The 23,852-nt window shown below is 43.2% G+C and overlaps 1 protein-coding gene across 1 annotated transcript; it reads right to left on the minus strand.

Annotated features, from left to right (window-relative positions):
• Nucleotides 1-15,017, minus strand: LOC139447676 (uncharacterized). Its single transcript, XM_071229105.1, has 4 exons — nucleotides 14,288-15,017; nucleotides 11,951-11,993; nucleotides 2,540-2,617; nucleotides 1-1,988 (listed from the first exon to the last, which is right to left on the minus strand). The coding sequence occupies exons 1-4, from the start codon at nucleotides 14,846-14,848 to the stop codon at nucleotides 1,642-1,644; spliced, it is 1,029 nt and encodes a 342-aa protein (XP_071085206.1). The 5' UTR covers nucleotides 14,849-15,017; the 3' UTR covers nucleotides 1-1,641.
• Between the last annotated feature and the right edge of the window lie 8,835 nt (nucleotides 15,018-23,852).

The following is a 23,852-nucleotide window of genomic DNA, read 5'->3' on the forward strand; positions in this document are numbered from 1 at the left end:
GATACTATGAACAAAAGGAAAATATTAACAGTGACTATCTGTATTCTGTGAATCTTGCTTATTTATTACACTACAAGAAAATATGCAAGCCAAACGAGAAAAAATTACGTGTGTATTTTGTAACATATTTATCTACTACAAGATGTTTAAAAAATCTAATCATAAGAGGCAAAAAAGCGGTGAGAATTACAGGATCACTAAATATCAGCAAAAACCGTTTTAATGTACGGCATTATTGGAAATGGGGCGGTCGGGTAGCCTAGTGGTTAAAAGCGTTGGGTCGTCACGCCGAAGACCCGGGTTCGATTCCCGACATGGGTACAATGTGTGAAGCCCATTTCTGGTGTCCCCCGCCGTGATATTGTTGGAATATTGCTAAAAGCGGCGTAAAACCATACTCACTCACTCACTCACTCATTATGGGAAATATTGCTTTCTCGCTCTATCGCTTTCTCGCTCTATCGGTTTATCGCTCTATCGCTTTCTCGCTTTCTCGCTCTATCGCTTTCTTGCTCTATCGCTTTCTCGCTCTATCGCTTCCTTTAATGACTTACCATTGTCATATGAAGAAATCGTGTGTTCTTTAACTTCTTTTGAATAGTATGTACTATAAATCTTGAAATTAATGTTCGAGTTAATTATAAATGAAAAAAAAGAAGCGTAGACTTAATTACCATATTCGACCTAATAAGCGCCCAGGGCGCTCTCAAAATTAGAATATTATTTGGTAAAAAAAAGTTGAGTTGAAAGATTAATTTGGTGGTTTAGGCTGACAGCCTGAAATGTTTATGTACAACAGATATATTTTTCCCGAATTTAATTGCCCATAATTAAGTATGCATATAACGAGTGCGTATTATACGCGAATAAATAAGTCTTGTGTACATTAATCAATCGGAAGGGGTGCTAATTGGGATCATTCACTAGCCAATATATTAGCAAATATCGCCGTAGGCGTTTATTAGAGCGGGGCGCTTATTACGTCGAATATGGTAATTATACTTTGCATTTATGTCTCAGAAAAGACTGTTGATAAGACGGCCTCACTGAACACGTTGAATAGCGGAAATACCAACTTGAATATAAAACCAATCAACTATCTATTTCCACATTACGGTTACTGAGAACAATATGTCATCCCAAAACTAGAAATTACATAATGGACATCCGGTAGTATTACCATTGCTTGGGTGAGGACTTCCACTTTGATGACATCTACTCCGCAAACAGAATAAACATTGATATAAGCGTTGTTTTTTAGGAAAACACTATTGCTTTTTAGGAAGTACGTACTACTCAGCGCTATTGAGCGGTGTGATTTGCTATTTGTTTTGATAACTTGGCCTGGGGGCGGGGGATCCAATAGCTAAATAGGGCCATAAATCAATCAAAGTCTTATTTACGGAGAAATACGTGGATTGTTATAAAAGCACATATGTCTCTACTGTTAAATTATATTTAAGTAGATAGTGAGAAAATGTCAACATTCCGCCCATATGTATAATTTGAAATGCGACTGGAAAAATCTCAGCTCTCTTTTATGATTAAAACCCACAGTAAAACACAGTGAAGCTGCTTGTATCGAATGCATGTGGAAATTAACTCTCAGATCCCGGACGAGTCAATACACAAAAACACTCGTCAGGCATTTAGTTTATATAAACCAATCTGATTATTCGTCGTCTTGACCAGGTCGGCACATGGTTTCACATACACGGAGAGGTTTGATCCATTTGTGAGGTGAACTATGCCCTGCAAGATGGAGTATGAATCTTGACTGCCCGTCTCCCCCGTCTCCGTGTACAGCTTCTTGTTGTTGTTCCTGATCTGATGTATATATGTGGTGTTCCCTTTGAACTTGAGGTGGCTGTAAATGTAGTAGTAGCCTCCCGTGGTGACCGCCAGGTAGCCGGTCCTGTCCAGCCGAACCCCTTGCACAGTGATGCCGATTCCCCGAGTCACCCACGCCAATGTACCGGAAGAGCAGTCTGAAACATCCGAAATGCTTTTCTGTAAGTATGTTTATTTCCGCTTACATCATAACAATTATAGGTTAACACATGTTATATTTGGATAACACTTTCTGAGTAAATTACAGATTCTCGTACTTTAGGGGGATGAGTCCTGTCCGATTCGAACTCACACTGCTAGCGTAACATTTGTTACATTTCACCACTTTCTAAACATAATTGTGTATTCATTTATAGATTAAATACAAATGTAACTAATCAGTAGTCATAAGAAAATGAAGTCTAATGTAAACAATTCTAGAAGTGAGTGTGCAAAAACGTATTCATTTGTTATATATGCCAAGGGAAGCAGTTTTAACATTGGAGGACTATACGGTTGTTAAAGAGTTCAGCCCCTCAGTGGTGAAGCGATATCACCAACAGTCACAGTAACTTCTGATATGCAGAAAACAAATGAGGACGCGAAGAAGAAAGTAACTACTCATAAGTTTCAACTTCACTGTTATCCATCGCGTCACATATATGTTGAAATGATTCAGCATGTTTAGCACTGTAACGAGAACACCTACCAGTGTCAGATGTACTAGTATGTGCAATCACCGCATCCTGTACGTGACAAGTAGGGTTGATGTTCCTGGGCGTTTTCACTGAAACAGCATGGGTGACATATCAAAGAAAGGGATAAATTATGTAACCATTACCCAATCAAAATTACATTTAACTCTATACAGTATTCCCCCTTCATATCAGATCCTTCAGACACAATAGCCCAGCAAACAAATTACAACTTAAAAACCCAGACTGGCAGCTGTTACCAAACTGTCACAACATAGACACATCCAAAACACAGACAACGACACATTCAACACAACTTTTTACCAACATAATACATGAAATACATGCCAACAAATGCATCCCCAAATCCCAAGTACACACAGTACACAGCCCAGTACACACAGTACACAGCCCAGTACACACAGTACACACAGTACACAGCCCAGTACACACAGTACACACAGAACACAGCCCAGTACACAGCCCAGTACACACAGTACACAGCCCAGTACACACAGTACACACAGAACACAGCCCAGTACACACAGTACACACAGTACACACAGTACACAGCCCAGTACACACAGTACACACAGAACACAGCCCAGTACACACAGTACACACAGTACACACAGTACACAGCCCAGTACACACAGTACACACAGTACACACAGTACACAGCCCAGTACACACAGTACACACAGAACACAGCCCAGTACACACAGTACACACAGTACACACAGTACACAGCCCAGTACACAGCCCAGTACACACAGTACACACAGTACACACAGTACACAGCCCAGTACACACAGTACACACAGTACACACACTACACACAGTACACACAGTACACACAGTACACACAGTACACAGCCCAGTACACACAGTACACACAGTACACACACTACACACAGTACACAGCCCAGTACACACAGTACACACAGAACACAGCCCAGTACACAGCCCAGTACACACAGTACACACAGTACACACAGTACACAGCCCAGTACACACAGTACACACAGTACACACACTACACACAGTACACAGCCCAGTACACACAGTACACACAGTACACAGCCCAGTACACACAGTACACAGCCCAGTACACACAGTACACACAGTACACACAGTACACAGCCCAGTACACACAGTACACACAGTACACACAGTACACAGCCCAGTACACACAGTACACACAGTACATAGCCCAGTACACACAGTACACACAGTACACACAGTACACAGCCCAGTACACACAGTACACAGCCCAGTACACACAGTACACACAGTACACACAGTACACAGCCCAGTACACACAGTACACACAGTACACACAGTACACAGCCCAGTACACACAGTACACAGCCCAGTACACACAGTACACACAGTACACACAGTACACACACTACACACAGTACACACAGTACACACAGTACACACAGTACACACACTACACACAGTACACAGCCCAGTACACACAGTACACACAGAACACAGCCCAGTACACACAGTACACAGCCCAGTACACACAGTACACACAGTACACACAGTACACAGCCCAGTACACACAGTACACAGCCCAGTACACACAGTACACACAGTACACACAGTACACACAGTACACAGCCCAGTACCCTGGTGGAGCACTGAGAGCATACATGCCCGTAAACAGAGAAAAGGGCCTCTCAACCAAAGGGAGAGCGAGCCAAACTACCACTGGCTAAACAGTTAAGAAATAAAACTAAAGAAATAAGAAGGGCGGCCAAAAAGAACCAGGGGCGCACTTTTTGTAGTAACCTTACAAAAGGTAAACAAAATACTCGTAAAATTAAAGCCATTAGGGGAATTAAAACATACAAATATTTCACCAAACTTCCCGAACCTAACCACAAACAAAAAAAAGCTAATGCTTGCCGCCCCTTTTGCAAAACAAAACCCAGTAGCTCCATAAGCCAACCCCAAGCATTCCAGGAAAAAATAAAGAAACACACTATCTACACCCCAAGTCTGCACAAGCCCATCCCGTATACAACCAAACACTTAATTATACATCCAAACTACATCATAATGATGAAAAGAAATGCATTTGAAAAAGAACAAAATTCCAAAGAAGTCACATTTGACCAACATTTGACCAACACCTAACATGGCCGCCTGCAGCTCGGAAAGGGGGGAGGGGATTACAAACTAACATTATTAAACCCTACAGTGAGCTCCTTGGACACCCTACAGTCTGCTCCCTGGACATCCTACAGTGAGCTCCCTGAACACCCTACAGTGTGCTCCCTGGACACCCTACAGTCTGCTCCCTGGACATCCTACAGTGAGCTCCCTGAACACCCTACAGTGTGCTCCCTGGACACCCTACAGTGTGCTCCCTGGACTGCCTACAGTGTGCTCCCTAAACACCCTACAGTGTGCTCCCTGGACACCCTACGGTGTGCTCCCTGGACACCCTACAGTGTGCTCCCTGGACTGCCTACAGTGTGCTCCCTGGACACCCTACAGTGTGCTCCCTGGACACCCTACAGTCTGCTCCCTGGACACCCTACGGTGTGCTCCCTAAACACCCTACAGTGTGCTCCCTGGACTGCCTACAGTGTGCTCCCTGGACACCCTACAGTGTGCTCCCTGGACACCCTACAGTGTGCTCCCTGGACTGCCTACAGTGTGCTCCCTGGACTGCCTACAGTGAGCTCCCTGAACACCCTACAGTGTGCTCCCTGGACTGCCTACAGTGTGCTCCCTGGACACCCTACAGTGTGCTTCCTGGACACCCTACAGTGTGCTCCCTAAACACCCTACAGTGTGCTCCCTAAACACCCTACAGTGTGCTCCCTAAACACCCTACAGTGTGCTCCCTGAACACCCTACAGTCTGCTCCCTGGACACCCTACAGTGTGCTCCCTAAACACCCTACAGTGTGCTCCCTGGACACCCTACAGAGTGGTCCCTAAACACCCTACAGTGTGCTCCCTGGATTGCCTACAGTGTGCTCCCTGGACACCCTACAGTGTGCTCCCTGAACACCCTACAGTGTGCTCCCTGGACACCCTACAGTGTGCTCCCTGGACAGCCTACAGTGTGCTCCCTGAACACCCTACAGTGTGCTCCCTGAACACCCTACAGTGTGCTCCCTGAACACCCTACAGTGTGCTCCCTGAACACCCTACAGTGTGCTCCCTGAACACCCTAGAATGTGCTCCCTGAACACCCTACAGTGTGCTCCCTGAACACCCTACAGTGTGCTCCCTGGACTGCTTACAGTGTGCTCCCTGAACACCCTACAGTGTGCTCCCTGGACACCCTACATTGTGCTCCCTGGACTGCCTACAGTGTGCTCCCTGGACTGCCTACAGTGTGCTCCCTGGACTGCCTACAGTGTGCTCCCTGGACTGCTTACAGTGTGCTCCCTGGACTGCCTACAGTGTGCTCCCTGGACAGCCTACAGTGTGCTCCCTGGACACCCTACAGTGTGCTCCCTGAACACCCTACAGTGTGCTCCCTGGACTGCCTACAGTGTGCTCCCTGGACTGCCTACAGTGTGCTCCCTGGACACCCTACAGTGTGTTCCCTGAACACCCTACAGTGTGCTCCCTGGACTGCCTACAGTGTGCTCCCTGGACACCCTACAGTGTGTTCCCTGAACACCCTACAGTGTGCTCCCTGAACTGCTTACAGTGTGCTCCCTGAACACCCTACAGTGTGCTCCCTGGACACCCTACATTGTGCTCCCTGGACAGCCTACCATACATCAAGCCAAGAGTTTAAATCAGAAACATTTTCATATTATTTCAGACTCTTTCGGCTCAATACAACAAATTCAAAGCAAACACTCTGAATGTAAACAGCTTTTCCCTTTTCTGCTAGGGATCGAAGTCTTACTTACTTACTTACTTTGGAGATTTAACGTGCGCTTTCCGACTGATGCGTATTTCGCACACGGGCCCGGCCAGGCCATTTAATGTGTTTCCGAAAGGGGCGAAAGTGGTGTGTGCAACCCAAGAGGGGGCTTTAGGGGATGCTTATATAGAATTTGGGAATTTTGAGATTTGGAATAGATGCCGATGGGGTTGGGGAGGAGAACTAAGGGAGCTGGGTATGGTGGATGTTTGTTTGTTTATGTAATTTTGATTTGGTAAATTATAGTGTTTTTAGATGCGTTTTATTAGTTCCGTTTTGATTAAGAATACGCCTAAGGCCTTGAAGTTTTCTAGTTTATTTTGTGGGTTTAGTATTGCTTCTAGAGTGAGAGCCTTGTTTAGATTGAGGGGTTGTTTGTAATGCGGTTCGATGTGTTAGGTAGTGTGTGCAGTGGATGAGTGCGTGTTCTGGGGTTTCTAGTTGTTTGCAGTGTTACCGGTAGTATGTTTTTTTAAAAAAAATTTAGGTGGTTATTTAGGTTGGTGTGTCCTGTTTGGAGTTTAGTGATTACTCTGTCGATTTTTTTTGATGGATGGAGAATTTTTGGTTTGGTTAGTGGTTTGCTGAGTACTTTTTTGATTGGGCTATTTGAGTTTAGATAAAGGTTATACCATTTTTTGGTGATTTTTTGCTTGTTTACGCTTTTAATTTCTGATTTTGAGATTGGTAAGTTTAAGCTTATTTCTGGGATTTTGAGGGATAGTTTAGCTGCTTAATCGGCGTTTTCATTACCGTATATTCCTACGTGGGCGGGTATCCACAAGAAGGTTATTTGTTTGCCTGCCTTAGTTAGGTTGTTGGAGCTTTTAAGTATTTGATATATTAATTTAGAATATATGAAGATATTTGATTGTTTGCAGTTTTGTTTAAGATTTAGCTGTTCCCTGCGTAGACTTAGTGGCATTTCTCCTGTTAAGGCCTGAAGTGAAGTGTAGGAGGTGCCATGCTGGGTGCGTGTAATTAGTTTGAGGGCCTGATATTGTATTGAGTCAAGTTTTTTAGATAGAGAGTTGTTTAGGGTGTTGTATATGGCGCAGCCGTAGTCTAGTTTTGATCTAATTAGTGATATGTAGAGAGAGAGGAGGTTATCTTTGGAGGCTCCCCAGTTAGAGCCAGTTAGGCATCTTAGGGTGTTTAGGTCTTTACTGCATTTAGTTGTTAGGTTTTGGATGTGAGCTTCCCAGGTGAGATGTTCATCGAAAATAAGTCCTAAGAATTTGGTTTGTTTTTGAAATTTGATTGTTTTGTTGTTTAGCTGGATGATTTGGGAGGCGGGTTTCATGTTTTTATGTTTGAATACTATTCCTGTTGTTTTTTCTGAGTTAAGGGAGAAGCCCCATTTGTCAGCCCATTGTTATATTTTATTAAGAGATTTTTGGAGTAAATTTTGGGCCATTTTAATGCTTTTAGTGCGGATCCAGAGGGCTCCATCATCCGCGAATTTCGATGTGTTTACTTTAGGGGATAGGCCCTCGAATAGATCGTTTATCATTATATTGAAGAGGGTGGGGCTGAGGATACTGCCCTGTGGAGTGCCATTTTCTAGGGGACATTGGTCCGATAGAGTTTGGTCTATACCCACGGTTATTTTACGATTGTTTAGGAAGTCCTGGATGTAGTTTATTATCTGACATTTGAGTCCTATTTTTTTAAGTTTTTGTATTAGCCCATCGTGCCATACGATGTCGAAAGCTTTAGAGAAGTCTAAGAAGATGCCTGTGGTATATTGTTTATTTAGTTGTCCTGTCTTAATATCTTGCTCTAGTCGGGCGAGGTTATCTAGGGTTAAGCGGCCAGGAGTGAAACCGCTTTGATCTGGGTTTATGATGTTTTTTTGCGTTAGGTAATGTTGTAATCTTTTTTTAGCCATTGATTCCATTACTTTACATAAGTTTGGGATATTGGTCTATATGAGTTAGCTTGATTAGCTGGTTTATTAGGTTTAGGGATTGGTATGACTAGGGCCTGTTTCCAAGGAGTAGGAACCTGTCCGTTAAGGTAGATGAGATTGTATAGTTTGAGTAGTGCCTGAAGTAGTTTTAGGGGGAGTTTTTTAATTATTTGGTAAGAAGTTAGGTCTAATCCTGGGGCTGTGCCCTTTTTCCTGTTTTGGATTACGTAGAGGAGCTCCTCCATTGTGTAGGGTTGGTTTATTTCTAGATTGTTATTGTTTGGTTCTTTTGTGGGTTTGTTTTCTGTTTTAAGTTTTTCTTGGAATTTTTGGCTGAAGTTGGAGTTACTGCTAACGGCCGAAAGTGGTTGGCGAGATTATTTGCTTTTTGGGCGGGGTTGGTTGAGTTGTTAATGCTAGTTGTTTTTTATGTCGTTTTAAACCTCTAATGGCGTGGATTTTGCGCCAGACCGTTTTGGCATCTGTACGGTTATTTATACCTTCGCAGAATTTTTTCCAGTCTCTACTTTTGGCTATTTGGACTAGTTTTTGAACCTGGTGGTTTAGTTCGTGGGCTAACTTTAGATGTTTGTAGTCGCGTTTTGCTTCATTGAAGGCTGATTTACGTTTTCGTCTAGTCTGTTCTATTTCCTCATTCCACCATTGTACGGTCGGTTTGCCTCTCTTAGATGTTTTGAAGGGGATGGAGGTTTTGGCTGCGTTTATTATATAGTCTGTTAGGTTTTTACAGTAGGTTTCTGGATCATTATTTTCTATTTCGTTTAAGTTAGCTTCGTTGCAGATATCTTGGAATTGGTCCCAGTTAGCTTTATTGTAATGGAATTTTGGTTCTTGGTTTTCTGTTTGGATTGGTACGTTTGTATTTCCTATAGTTATGTTTATGGGGAAGTGGTCACTACCTAGCGGGACGTCGTGCACTTCCCATTGCGTACTTTGAGCTAGATCTGCGGTGCATATGGTTAAGTCGATAGCCGACATTTTTTGGTTTATCTTATCGTACCTCGTGGGTTGGTTGCTATTTAGGAGTACTAGATCGTTTGTTTTTAACCATTCGGAGATTAATTTGCCATGTAGTTAGGTAGTGTAAATTTGGATTTTTTTGAGAATTTGGTTTCCTGGATACAAGCAATGTGAGGGCCTTTATTTAGTTTAAATTTAGTTTTTAGTTCATGGCCGTGGGAGGTGAGTCCGTTGGCGTTCCACTGAAAAATATTTAGTCCTTCCATTATTGGGTTCGGGTGATAGGTGATTTAGTTTTTAGTTTTTAGTTTATTCGGTGACTTCTTTTAGACGGAGGTTAAAGAGGAAGAAGGGTAGATTGGTTAAGTTTAGATTGAAAGTTACTTTGTGGAATGATTTCATGTAAACTTTTGGGGAGTTTTGACTATGCATGTATGCTAGGAGTAAGGTGAGGTTATTTAGGTTTTGGGTGTTGTCTGGTTGGGAAGTTTGGTTTGTTTTAGTTGGAGTAGTTTCTATTGTTTCCCCAGTAGTGGAGAAATCTTCGTCATCGGTTAGATTAGGGTTAGCTGTTTGAGTTTCCATGGGGGAGGCATGTGATTTGGAGGGTTTTGTAGGTGTTTACGGGATGGGTGTTGCTGATGATTTCTTAGTGTTTGTGTTGTTTTGTTGTTGTGCTTGCTTGAGGGGGAGTGTTGTTGTCATAGGGTGGGCTGTAGGGTGCTTGGATTAGGGTCGTGTTGTTTTGGCTATGTGAGATGTTGGAGGGTTCGTGGATGGTTGAGTGGCTGCTTGTGTGTGTGTGAGGTGGGTGCGGTTTCTTGGTAGGGGCCCCAGACAGAGCTGTCAGTTATGGGTGGGGTGTTTATTTGTGGGATGGTGTTTGGGTGTGGTGTAGGGAGGAGTGATTTAGATGCAGGTGTAGCAAATTTTCCTGCTGGGTGAGTGTGTGTCTGTGTGGGCATTGGTTTGAAAGTGAAGTGTGTTGGGTGGATTTGCAGTGGATGCACCAGGGTGTGCATGTGCCTGGGCAGTCTGTTTTTGCGCATTTTTTACATTTAGTTTTACGGTATGTGCATTGGGAGGCAGTGTGGTTGTATTTGAGGCACTTTGAACATTGCTTAACCTGCTTTATATAGGGTTTGACTTCTAAGTTGGTGTGGGCTCAGAAGGATATGTGTTTGGGGGCTTCAGGGAATTTAGCGGTCTTTTTGAAGAGTTGATTATGACAATGGAGGTTGGGATCGAAGTACCGAATTCCCTTCAGCAGACGAACACCAGCAGGTTCAAGTCCATTTATCAACACAAACATCGTCAGTATACTCTCTCTGCTCACAACACTAACATCGTCTGTATACCTACTCAACACAAACACACAACCATCACCTGCACACCCTCAGTTCTTACAACACAACCATCACCTGCACACCCTCAGTTCTTACAACACAACCATCACCTGCACACCCTCAGTTCTTACAACACAACCATCACCTGCACACCCTCAGTTCTTACAACACAACCATCACCTGCACACCCTCAGTTCTTACAACACAACCATCACCTGCACACCCTCAGTTCTTACAACACAACCATCACCTGCACACCCTCAGTTCTTACAACACAACCATCACCTGCACGCCCTCAGTTCTTACAACACAACCATCACCTGCACGCCCTCAGTTCTTACAACACAACCATCACCTGCACACCCTCAGTTCTTACAACACAACCATCACCTGCACACCCTCAGTTCTTACAACACAACCATCACCTGCACACCCTCAGTTCTTACAACACAACCATCACCTGCACACCCTCAGTTCTTACAACACAACCATCACCTGCACACCCTCAGTTCTTACAACACAACCATCACCTGCACACCCTCAGTTCTTACAACACAATCATCACCTGCACACCCTCAGTTCTTACAACACAATCATCACCTGCACACCCTCAGTTCTTACAACACAATCATCACCTGCACACCCTCAGTTCTTACAACACAATCATCACCTGCACACCCTCAGTTCTTACAACACAAATATCACCTGCACTGACTCCAGTACTTACATGCGTCCACGCATTATCTGTTCACCCATTGTCGTAACCTTTAGCAAATTAACACAATTTGTCATACAAATATGTGATAAATCATATATAAAAACAACCGAAAACATAGAAAATGTACTTTCAAGTAGCTATTGAGTCGCTGAAATGTGAAGCGAAAATGTCAAAACCTAAAATGGAAATGTCAAAAACAAAAACGATAATGTCAAAAACAAGAGCGAAAATGTCAAAAACTAAAATGAAACCACAGAAAACTATTTCCACCGCGGTGTAAATATTATCACCGCGGTGTAAATAGTTTTCTGAATTTTCATTTTATTTTTTATTTTTAACATTTTCGCTTTTGCTTTTGTTTTTGTCATTTTCATTTTGGTTTTTGACATTTGCGTTTCACTTTTCAGCGATTCAATATCTTCTTTACACATGATTTATCACATATTTGTAAGACAGATCGTGTTAATTTGCAAAAGGTTACGATGAAAGTAAGTGAAATATCAAAATATGGAAAAACAGACTCCATGTCCCGTGTGGGCCACCGTATGATTCCACCTACCCTGACGTGTATCTTCTTCTTGCTTGATAAATTCTTTGGTGTACTAAACAAGAGATTGAATTCACTTCAGTAAAAAATATTAAAATATAAACTGACCTAGTCGTAAACTTTGCCTTGGTTTGGCATCCGGCTTCACATGGCTAGATAATACTATGGTTATTATACTACAATTATATTACAAAGTATATAGCATTTATTACTCCATTACTCCAAGTACGCTTGAGGTGTTTATCAAGGATTGACTGCAACACCAAACCTTCAATGTGAAGAGGAATCTAGAAAGGACACTGTCACAAACTATACTAATGGGCCATTGTTTCACAATGCATGTAATGAGGACACGTACTATGTGTCAAACGTCGATTTTCATGCATTACCTACTCCACTCACTGTCACGCTGTCAGTGTATTACCTACTCCACTCACTGTCACGCTGTCAGTGTATTACCTACTCCATTCACTGTCACGCTGTCAATGTATTACCTACTCCACTCACTGTCACGCTGTCAGTGTATTACCTACTCCATTCACTGTCACGCTGTCAGTGTATTACCTACTCCACTCACTGTCACGCTGTCAATGTATTACCTACTCCATTCAATGTCACGCTGTCAGTGTATTACCTACTCCACTCAATGTCACGCTGTCAATGTATTACCTACTCCACTCACTGTCACGCTGTCAATGTATTACCTACTCCATTCACTGTCACGCTGTCAATGTATTACCTACTCCACTCACTGTCACGCTGTCAATGTATTACCTACTCCACTCAATGTCACGCTGTCAGTGTATTACCTACTCCACTCACTGTCACGCTGTCAATGTATTACCTACTCCACTCACTGTCACGCTGTCAGTGTATTACCTACTCCACTCACTGTCACGCTGTCAGTGTATTACCTACTCCACTCACTGTCACGCTGTCAATGTATTACCTACTCCACTCACTGTCACGCTGTCAGTGTATTACCTACTCCACTCACTGTCACGCTGTCAGTGTATTACCTACTCCATTCACTGTCACGCTGTCAGTGTATTATTGACTCAACACTCTATCAAAACGTCAGCGTATCGTCTAGTCTACCTCCTCTCACGATGTCAATTACATGCCACGATGTCAATGTATTACCTACTCCACTCACTGTCACGCTGTCAGTGTATTATTGACTCAACACTCTATCAAAACGTCAGCGTATCGTCTAGTCTACCTCCTCTCACGATGTCAATTACATGCCACGATGTCAATGTATTACCTACTCCACTCACTGTCACGCTGTCAGTGTATTATTGACTCAACACTCTATCAAAACGTCAGCGTATCGTCTAGTCTACCTCCTCTCACGATGTCAATTACATGCCACGATGTCAATGTATTACCAAGTCCATGACCTGTCCCGATGTCAGTGTATTACCTTGTCCATGACATCTCACGATGTCAATGTATTACCCAGTCCATGACCTGTTGACCATGTCCACCCTCTGTAACGATGTCAATGTATTACCATGTCCACCCTCTGTCACGATGTCAGTGTATTACCAAGTCCACACCCTGAAACGATGTCAGTGTATTACCCAGTCCACACCCTGTCACGATGTCAGTGTATTACCCAGTCCACACCCTGTCACGATGTCAGTGTATTACCAAGTCCACCCTCTGTCACGATGTCAGTGTATTACCCAGTCCACCCTCTGTCACGATGTCAATGTATTACCATGTCCACACCCTGTCACGATGTCAGTGTATTACAATGTCCACACCCTGTCACGATGTCAGTGTATTACCATGTCCACACCCTGTCACGATGTCAATGTATTACCATGTCCACACCCTGTCACGATGTCAGTGTATTACCAAGTCCACCCTCTGTCACGATGTCAGTGTATTACCATGTCCACACCCTGTCACGATGTCAGTGTATTATCATGTCCACCCTCTGTCACGATGTCAGTGTATTACCAAGTCCACCCTCTGTCACGATGTCAGTGTATTACCATGTCCACACCCTGTCACGATGTCAGTGTATTACCATGTCCACCCTCTGTCACGATGTCAATGTATTACCATGTCCACCCTCTGTCACGATGTCAGTGTATTACCATGTCCACACCCTGTCACGATGTCAGTGTATTACCATGTCCACCCTCTGTCACGATGTCAGTGTATTACCATGTCCACCCTCTGTCACGATGTCAGTGTATTACCAAGTCCACACCCTGTCACGATGTCAGTGTATTAGCATGTCCACCCTCTGTCACGATGTCAATGTAATAACAAGTCTACTCATGCCTCAACGTGAGTATTGTACATAGAGTGTGTAGTCCTGGCTGTACTCACTTTGTCTACCAGATCCAAAAGTTGATCGATGCGTCTGAAGCAGCAGGACCCAGGGCTTTCATGAGACTTGATGTCGTAACTAAGCTCCGGACCTATTTTAGCTAACAAAGTTCCACAATTTTTCACGCAGAGATGGAACGTGTTAGGTTGTCCATCGCTCTCAAAGTCGTCATCGCTTCCCGAGAGGACTACACCAAACTTTGGATGTGTCAAGAACAGAATAATAACAACGAGTACATTGCACATAAACAAAACAAAGAAACACGTCTTGACGTTTTTGTAAAATTGTTTGAGTTCACCGACGTTGTTGGAGGAATGAGAACTCCTCCTGCTGTGTCTGTGAGGGTGATGTCGTGTACGACTGAGTTGCCTGTCCATCCTTGTAATGGGGAATCCGCGGGTAAGCAGGTAGGCTTGTGCTGTGCTGGTGATGTCTGACGGTTGCAGCAGGCCTGAACGACTGGAGACGGTCGGCAGCAATGACTCATATGTGTTACTGTGAGAGTCGGAGTCGGAGTCCACATCGGGGAGGCTGTTCTCCCCCTCGGGTATATCCGACATAGCGGGATACAAACACGTGTATACCACACTAATATTCTAGTAACTATTTCTTCGTACTGTGTGCTTCACCGTAACCAATGTGGCTGTAGGTACACCTACTCATCAGATAACATACACTTGATACAGCCCTAACTCTCCGAGGGGTGTTCCATGTCGCTACGCCAGGACACATTCCAGGCTACTGACGCCGTGTCAGTATTAACGCGGGTTACTTTCAGTTTCCGTCTTGTGACGATCTAGTTGGGATGACCTACTTTTCTCTGGACTTGTCACACACACTAGAAGAAAAGTGGGACAACAGGGAATTCTGTGTTGTGTGACACGTTTAGAATTCATAAAAAATGGAAAAAACAACAATAAATACTTACCTGAAAACAACGTGATTATGTAACCATGGCGATGTTACTGTCGCCCCATGTAAATTAGGCAACGATAGGGAAACTGCCGTTTTTTTTACACAGCAGTTATGTTCAAAATAAAAGATCCCGATTTATAGCTGGTAATGCCCCAGACACCCGAAGTCGATTAGAGAAAAAAAAAGTTTTCAATTCGGGGGGTCGCTAGATATTGTCAAAACGTGTGATCGCTAGATGTTGTCACATGGGATGATTGCTAGATGTTGTCATATCGGGTGCTTGCTAGATGTTATCATATCGGGCGATCGCTAGATGTTGTCATATCGGGTGCTTTCTAGATGTTGTCATATCGGGTGCTTGCTAGATGTTGTCATATCGGGTCATCGACAGATGTTTTTTTCGTCATATCGGTGATTGCTAGATGTTGTATTGGATGATTACGATTATAAAGTGCGGTATATCGTGTCTATAACGCGGGGGTATATCAAATTGTTTTACTTACGTTTTAAGATTTTTACTTCATAATCACAAAGCAACTTTGGCTTAAAATATAGCAATTTCTGAGTGACATGAATCGTCATGGAAGGGATGGACTTAACTGCAAGGGGCTTTCTAGATGTTGTCATATCGAGTGCTTGCTAGATGTTGTCATATCGGGTGCTTTCTAGGTGTTGTCATATCGAGTGCTTGCTAGATGTTGTCATATCGAGTGCTTGCTAGATGTTGTCATATCGGGTGCTTTCTAGATGTTGTCATATCGGGTGCTTGCTAGATGTTGTCATATCGGGCGATCGCTAGATGTTGTCACATGGGATGATTGCTAGATGTTGTCATATCGGGCGATCGCTAGATGTTGTCACATGGGATGATTGTAAGATGTTGTCATATCGGGTGCTTGTTAGATTTTGTCATATCGGAAGATCGCTAGATGTTGTCAGATCAGGTGCTTGCTAGATGTTGTCATATCGGGTGCTTTCTAGATGTTGTCATATCGGGCGATCGCCAGATGTTGTCACATGGGATGATTGCTAGATGTTGTCATATCGGGTGCTTGCTAGATGTTGTCATATCGGGCGATCGCTAGATGTTGTCACATGGGATGAGTGTTAGATGTTGTCATATCGAGTGCTTGCTAGATGTTGTCATATCGGGCGATCGCTAGTTGTTGTCACATGGGATGATTGTTAGATGTTGTCATATCGAGTGCTTGCTAGATGTTGTCACATCGGACGATCGCTAGATGTTGTCATATCGGGTGCTTGCTAGATGTTGTCATATCGGGCGATCGCTAGATGTTGTCACATGGGATGATTGTTAGATGTTGTCATATCGGGTGCTTGCTAGATGTTGTCATATCGGAAGATCGCTAGATGTTGTCAAATCGGGTGTTTGCTAGATGTTGTAATATCGGGTGCTTTCTAGATGTTTTAATATCGGGCGATCGCTAGATGTTGTCACATGGGATGATTGCTATATGTTGTCATATCGGGTGCTTTCTAGATGTTGTCATATCGGGCGATAGCTAGATGTTGTCATATCGTGTGCTTGCCAGATGTTGTCATATCGGGCGATCGCTAGATGTTGTCATATCGGGTGATCACTAGATGTTGTCACATGGGGTGATTGCTAGATGTTGTCATATCGGGCGATCGCTAGATGTTGTCACGTCGGGCGATCGCTAGATGTTGTCACATGGGATGATTGCTAGATGTTGTCATATCGTGTGCTTGCCAGATGTTGTCATATCGGGCGATCGCTAGATGTTGTCATATCGGGTGATCACTAGATGTTGTCACATGGGGTGATTGCTAGATGTTGTCACATGGGATGATTGCTAGATGTTGTCATATCGTGTGCTTGCCAGATGTTGTCATATCGGGCGATCGCTAGATGTTGTCATATCGGGTGATCACTAGATGTTGTCACATGGGGTGATTGCTAGATGTTGTCATATCGGGCGATCGCTAGATGTTGTCACGTCGGGCGATCGCTAGATGTTGTCACATGGGATGATTGCTAGATGTTGTCACATGGGATGATTGCTAGATGTTGTCATATCGAATGCTTGCTAGATGTTGTCATATCGGGCGATCGCGAGATGTTGTCATATCGGATGCTTGCTAGATGTTGTCATATCGGGTGCTTGCTAGATGTTGTCATATCGGATGCTTGCTAGATGTTGTCATATCGGAAGATCGCTAGATGTTGTCACATGGGATGACTGCTAGATGTTGTCATATCGGGTGCTTGCTAGATGTTGTCATGTCGGGTGTTGATAGATGTTGTCATGTCGGGTCATCGACAGATGTTTTTTTCGTCATATCGGTGCTTGCTAGATGTTGTATTGGATGATTACGATTATAAAGTGCGGTATATCGTGTCTATAACGCGGGGGGTATATCTAATTGTTTTACTTACGTTTTAAGATTTTTACTTCATAATCACAAAGCAACTTTGGCTTAAAATATAGCAATTTCTGAGTGACATGAATCGTCATGGAAGGGATGGACTTAACTGCAAGGGGCTTCACTTTTATGCTAGTGTATTAAGTCAGCATGTCTGCCAGACAACACCACAATTGTATTTGTAACCACTGGATTCAGGGAACTTTACGGAAGAGTTGATTCGGAAGTACATATTAGATAAAACGAATAGTATCTGCATCCGATCGTGCTGCGTCCGACTCTTCTAACGAAACCACGCACTTGGCGTCGCGCTGTCCCCCGTGACACTTTACAGCGTCTGACATCATAAAGAGCGGTTTAGCGAGAAGTTAGTTTTCCTTTGCCACTTCATGACGTCATCAGCGTTTCATCAGACAGACAACTTTCCCGGGCTGGTAGGAGTGCTAGATTGTAACCGTCTTCAAATATTTGACTGACATGAATACCCAGGTCGCGGCCAAGATCCAGGTTCAGATATATAAAGATGTTTCTAATAGTCATATGCTTTTGATTATGACAGAAAAAGTACCAAATAAAGAGGGTGTAATTTGGAAGACTTCTGACTATACGAAATGTATGGAAGACTGTTGGCAATACGAAATATATGGAAGACTGTTGACAATACGAAATGTATGGAAGACTGTTGGCAATACGAAATAAATGGAAGACTGTTGGCAATACGAAAAATATGGAAGACTGTTGACAATACGAAATATATGAAAGACTGTTGACAATACGAAATATATGGAAGACTGTTGACAATACGAAATATATGGAAGACTGTTGACTATACGAAATGTATGGAAGACTGTTGACAATACGAAATATATGGAAGACTGTTGACAATACGAAATATATGGAAGACTGTTGACTATACGAAATATATGGAAGACTGTTGACAATACGAAATATATGGAAGACTGTTGACTATACGAAATGTATGGAAGACTGTTGACAATACGAAATATATGGAAGACTGTTGACAATACGAAATATTTGGAAGACTGTTGACTATGCGAAATATATGGAAGACTGTTGGCAATACAAAATATATGGAAGACTGTTGACTATACGAAATATATGGAAGACTGTTGGCAATACGAAATGTATGGAAGACTGTTGACAATACGAAATATATGGAAGACTGTTGGCAATACGAAATATATGGAAGACTGTTGACTATACGAAATATATGGAAGACACTTACACTGACAACACATCAACGTCCGTCACACAAAGGAACAAGTCTGATACAGAGTCGGGGTTCAGAGTATCGGCTCTGGTCTGATACAGAGTTGGGGTTCAGAGTATTGGCTCTGGTCTGATACAGAGTTGGGGTTCAGAGTATCGGCTCTGGTCTGATACAGAGTCGGGGTTCAGAGTATCGGCTCTGGTCTGATACAGAGTTGGGGTTCAGAGTATTGGCTCTGGTCTGATACAGTGTGAAGGTTCAGAGTACCGGCTCTGGTCTGATACAGAGTGGGGGTTCAGAGTATCGGCTCTGGTCTGATACAGTGTTAGCATTCAGAGTATCGGCTCTGGTCTGATACAGTATATGCATTCAGAGTATCGGCTCTGGTCTGATACAGTGTGGGGATTCAGAGTATCGGCTCTGGTCTGATACAGTGTGGGGGTTCAGTGTATCGGCTCTGATCTGATACAGTGTTGGCATTCAGAGTATCGGCTCTGATCTGATACAGTCTTGGGATTCAGAGTATCGGCTCTGGTCTGATACAGTGTGGGGATTCAGAGTATCGGCTCTGGTTGATACAGTCTTGGGATTCAGAGTATCGGCTCTGGTCTGATACAGTGTGTGGATTGAGAGTATCGGCTCTGGTCTGATACAGTGTGGACATTCAGAGTATCGGCTCTGGTCTGATACAGTGTGTGGATTGAGAGTATCGGCTCTGGCCTGATACAGTGTAGGGGTTCAGAGTATCGGCTCTGGTCTGATACAGTGTGTGGATTGAGAGTATCGGCTCTGGTCTGATATATTGTGTGGATTCAGAGTATCGGCTCTGGTCTGATACAGTGTGGGAATTCAACGCAGTGTTATCATGTGGTACCTCCAGATGATATCTGAACCCTCAAGTCTTCCTTTACGTATTCATTGTGTGTCGGCGAGACAAGTGAGGATGTGTCTATTTATCCTTGATCGTCAAACCACAATACATATATAGAATGGTTAACTCGTTGCTTTGTGAAAGAAAAGGACCAATTGAAAATCCCCCATTACAGTCATGTAACCACAAATGTTCGCACACCTTGATATTCGACGGTCGCTGGGGACAATCCCTTCACATGTTGTTTTGTATGAGTTGTAGCTGTAAAACGTGTCCCTTCACATGTTGTTTTGTATGAGTTGTAGCCGTACAACGTGTTCCTTTACATGTTGTGTTGTATGAGTTGTAGCTGTACAACGTGTTCCTTTACATGTTGTGTTTTATGAGTTGTAGCTGTATAACGTGTTCCTTCACATGTTGTGTTGTATGAGTTGTAGCTGTACAGTGTGTTCCTTTACATGTTGTGTTGTATGAGTTGTAGCTGTACAACGTGTTCCTTTACATGTTGTGTTGTATGAGTTGTAGCTGTATAACGTGTTCCTTCACATGTTGTGTTGTATGAGTTGTAGCTGTACAGTGTGTTCCTTCACATGTTGTGTTGTATGAGTTGTAGCCATACAACGTGTTCCTTCACATGTTGTGTTGTATGAGTTGTAGCTGTATAACGTGTTCCTTCACATGTTGTGTTGTATGAGTTGTAGCTGTATAACGTGCTCAGGCGCTGGGCACCACTTGGAGATAAGGTCTTACTGGACCAGAGGAGCAGATCTTTGGGATTTTGTGTAATCGTCAATATATAGTCAAATATAATTCGCTGTGAATGCAAGTATGGTTTGATAAATTATAGGTATTTTAAATTTAATTACCTCACGATAAGGTTCCATTGGTGAAATAATATAACGTAATTCAGGCCACATTGTCCAGAGAAAAGTTGAAAGATAAATTAGTCGAATTGTGTCGAACATACATCGATGTGTCGAATTTTCGTTTGTCTTGAAGTAAAAACTTGGTCCCTGCTTATTCCTTCTTTATTCATCATTTTCGCTTGTGTCGAACCTCGGATGACTCGAAGTATTTACGTAATACAAAAATACTGTGGTGATAGCAAAAGCAGTGATATCAGTGATAATAGTACAGCCAACGTGCCCAAGCTTCCGAGAAAGGCTTTGGCAGGGAATCCGGGGTGATTAGGGATCTTCACTCGAAAGATGATATTGATGTAATGAAATGTGTGAGAGATACTATAAATCGCGTGTGTGAGAGGACCAGGTTCAAATCACGTCTGTGAGAGGACTAGGTTTAGGTTACGTCTGTGTGATTACCAGGCCCAAGTAACGTCTGCGTGAGAGGATCAGGTTTAAATCACGTGTGTGAGGATCAGGTTTAAATCACGTGTGTGTGAGGGTCAGTTTAAATCACGTGTGTGAGAGGATCAGGTTTAAATCACGTGTGTGAGGGGACCAGGTTTAAATCACGTCTGTGTGAAGACCAGGTTTAGGTCACGTCGGTGTGAGGACCGGAACCATGTCGCGTCTTTGAGAGGACCAGGTTAAAACCACGTCTCTGAGAGGACGAGGTTTAAATCACGTCTGTGAGAGGACGAGGTTTAAATCGCGTCTGTGAGAGGATCAGGTTTAAGTCATGTCTGTGAGAGGTCCTGGTTTAAATCACGCCTGTGTGAGGACAAACACATGTCACGTCTGTGTGAGAGGATCAGGGTTAAATCGCGTGTGTGTGAGGACCATGTTCAAATCACGTCTGTGAGAGGACTAGGTTCAAATCACGTCTGTGAGAGGACCAGGTTAAAATCACGTCTGTGTGAGGACCAGGCCCAAGCGACATCTGTGAGAGGACTAGGTTTAAGTCACGTCTATGCGAGGACGAGGTTTAATTCACGTCTGTGAGAAGATCAGGTTTAAATCTTGTCTGTGAGGGGATCAGGTTTAAATCACGTCTGTTTGAGGACAAACACATGTCACGTTTGGGAGAGGACAAACACATGTCACGTCTGTGTGAGAGGATCAGGGTTAAATCGCGTGTGTGAGAGGACCATGTTCAAATCACGTCTGTGAGAGGACCAGGTTCAAATCACGTCTGTGAGAGGACTAGGTTCAAATCACGTCTGTGAGAGGACCAGGCCCAAATCACGTATGTTAGAGGACCAAGTTCAAATCGCGTCTGTGAGAGGACCAGATTTAAATCTCGTCTGTGAGAGGACCTGGTTTAAGTCATGTCTGTGAGAGGACCAGGTTTAAGTCATGTCTGTGAGAGGACCAGGTTTAAGTCATGTCTGTGAGAGGACCAAGTTTAAGTCATGTCTGTGAGAGGACCAGGTTTAAGTCATGTCTGTGAGAGGACCAAGTTTAAGTCATGTTTGTGAGAGGACCTGGTTTAAGTCATGTCTGTGAGAGGACCAAGTTTAAGTCATGTTTGTGAGAGGACCTGGTTTAAGTCATGTCTGTGAAAGGACCAGGTTTAAGTCATGTCTGTGAGAGGACCTGGTTTAAGTCATGTCTGTGAGAGGACCAAGTTTAAGTCATGTCTGTGAGAGGACCAGGTTTAAGTCATGTCTTTGAGAGGACCAAGTTTAAGTCATGTTTGTGAGAGGACCAAGTTTAAGTCATGTCTGTGAGAGGACCAAGTTTAGGTCACGTCTGTGAGAGGACCAAGTTTAGGTCATGTCTGTGAGAGGACCAAGTTTAGTTCATGTCTGTGAGAGGACCTGGTTTAGGTTATGTCTGTGAGAGGACCTGGTTTAAGTTATTTCTGTGAGAGGACCAGGTTTAGGTCATGTCTGTTTGAGGACCTGGTTTAAGTCATGTCTGTGAGAGGACCTGGTTTAAGTCATGTCTGTTTGAGGACCAAGTTTAAGTCATATCTGTGAGAGGACCCAGTTTAAGTCATGTCTATGAGAGGACCAAGTTTAGGTCATGTCTGTGAGAGGACCAGGTTTAAGTCATGTCTGTTTGAGGACCTGGTTTAAGTCATGTCTGTGAGAGGACCAGGTTTAAGTCATGTCTGTGAGAGGACCAAATTTAAGTCATATCTGTGAGAGGACCAAGTTGAAGTCATGTCTGTGAGAGGACCAAGTTTAGGTCATGTCTGTGAGAGGACCAAGTTTAGGTAATGTCTGTGAGAGGACCAAGTTTAGGTCATGTTTGTGAGAGGACCTGGTTTAAGTCATGTCTGTGAGAGGACCTGGTTTAAGTCATGTCTGTGAGAGGACCAAGTTTAAGTCATGTCTGTGAGAGGACCATTTTTAAGTTTTCACTTTATAAAAATCGAAGAGGCAACAGGTAGACAGGGGTTGTTTGTGAAGGACCCGGAGAGTCGTGTATGTTACTCTTCCCGCGTTTTCAACAATGAGAGCTTCTCTTTTTCGAAATGGCAATTGAAAATAAAGCAGATTTACTTGTATTGAACACGTGTACTCTACACATTCTCATCTTGTTCTGATGTGCATACGATGGTTTCTTTTCACTTTTTGATTGAGGGATGAACTCACTTCTCCTGTGTGAAGTAACAAGTAACTTGACTGGTGGCAAGGTTATCATGATAGAGTCATGCTTCCGTCCTGTATGTTTGACATGTACAAGGATAGACATCGGGTGAATGTGCTTTAACCGTTGAATTAGTTTCATCTTCCTTGACAAATCATTGAAATAAGAGCGGTTTTATTCGAGAACTCGACACTATAAAGTCGCATACACAGCGTCAACTAGCCATTGTCAACGCACCAATACATACACAAACATTACATATAGCCCCTATGAACTCACCAACACATACACAGACATTATATATAGCCCCTATTTACTCACCAACACATACACAGACATTATATATAGCCCCTATTTACTCACCAACACATACACAGACATTATATATAGCCCCTATTTACTCACCAACACATACACAGACATTATATATAGCCCCTATTTACTCACCAACACATACACAGACATTATATATAGCCCCTATTTACTCACCAACACATACACAGACATTATATATAGCCCCTATTTACTCACCAACACATACACAGACATTATATATAGCCCCTATTTACTCACCAACACATACACAGACATTATATATAGCCCCTTTTTACTCACCAACACATACACAGACATTATATATA

This window comes from Haliotis cracherodii, unplaced genomic scaffold (genome assembly GCF_022045235.1).
Source record: "Haliotis cracherodii isolate W230 unplaced genomic scaffold, xgHalCrac1.p SCAF_7, whole genome shotgun sequence".
In the NCBI taxonomy this organism is placed as follows: Eukaryota; Metazoa; Mollusca; class Gastropoda; order Lepetellida; family Haliotidae; genus Haliotis; species Haliotis cracherodii.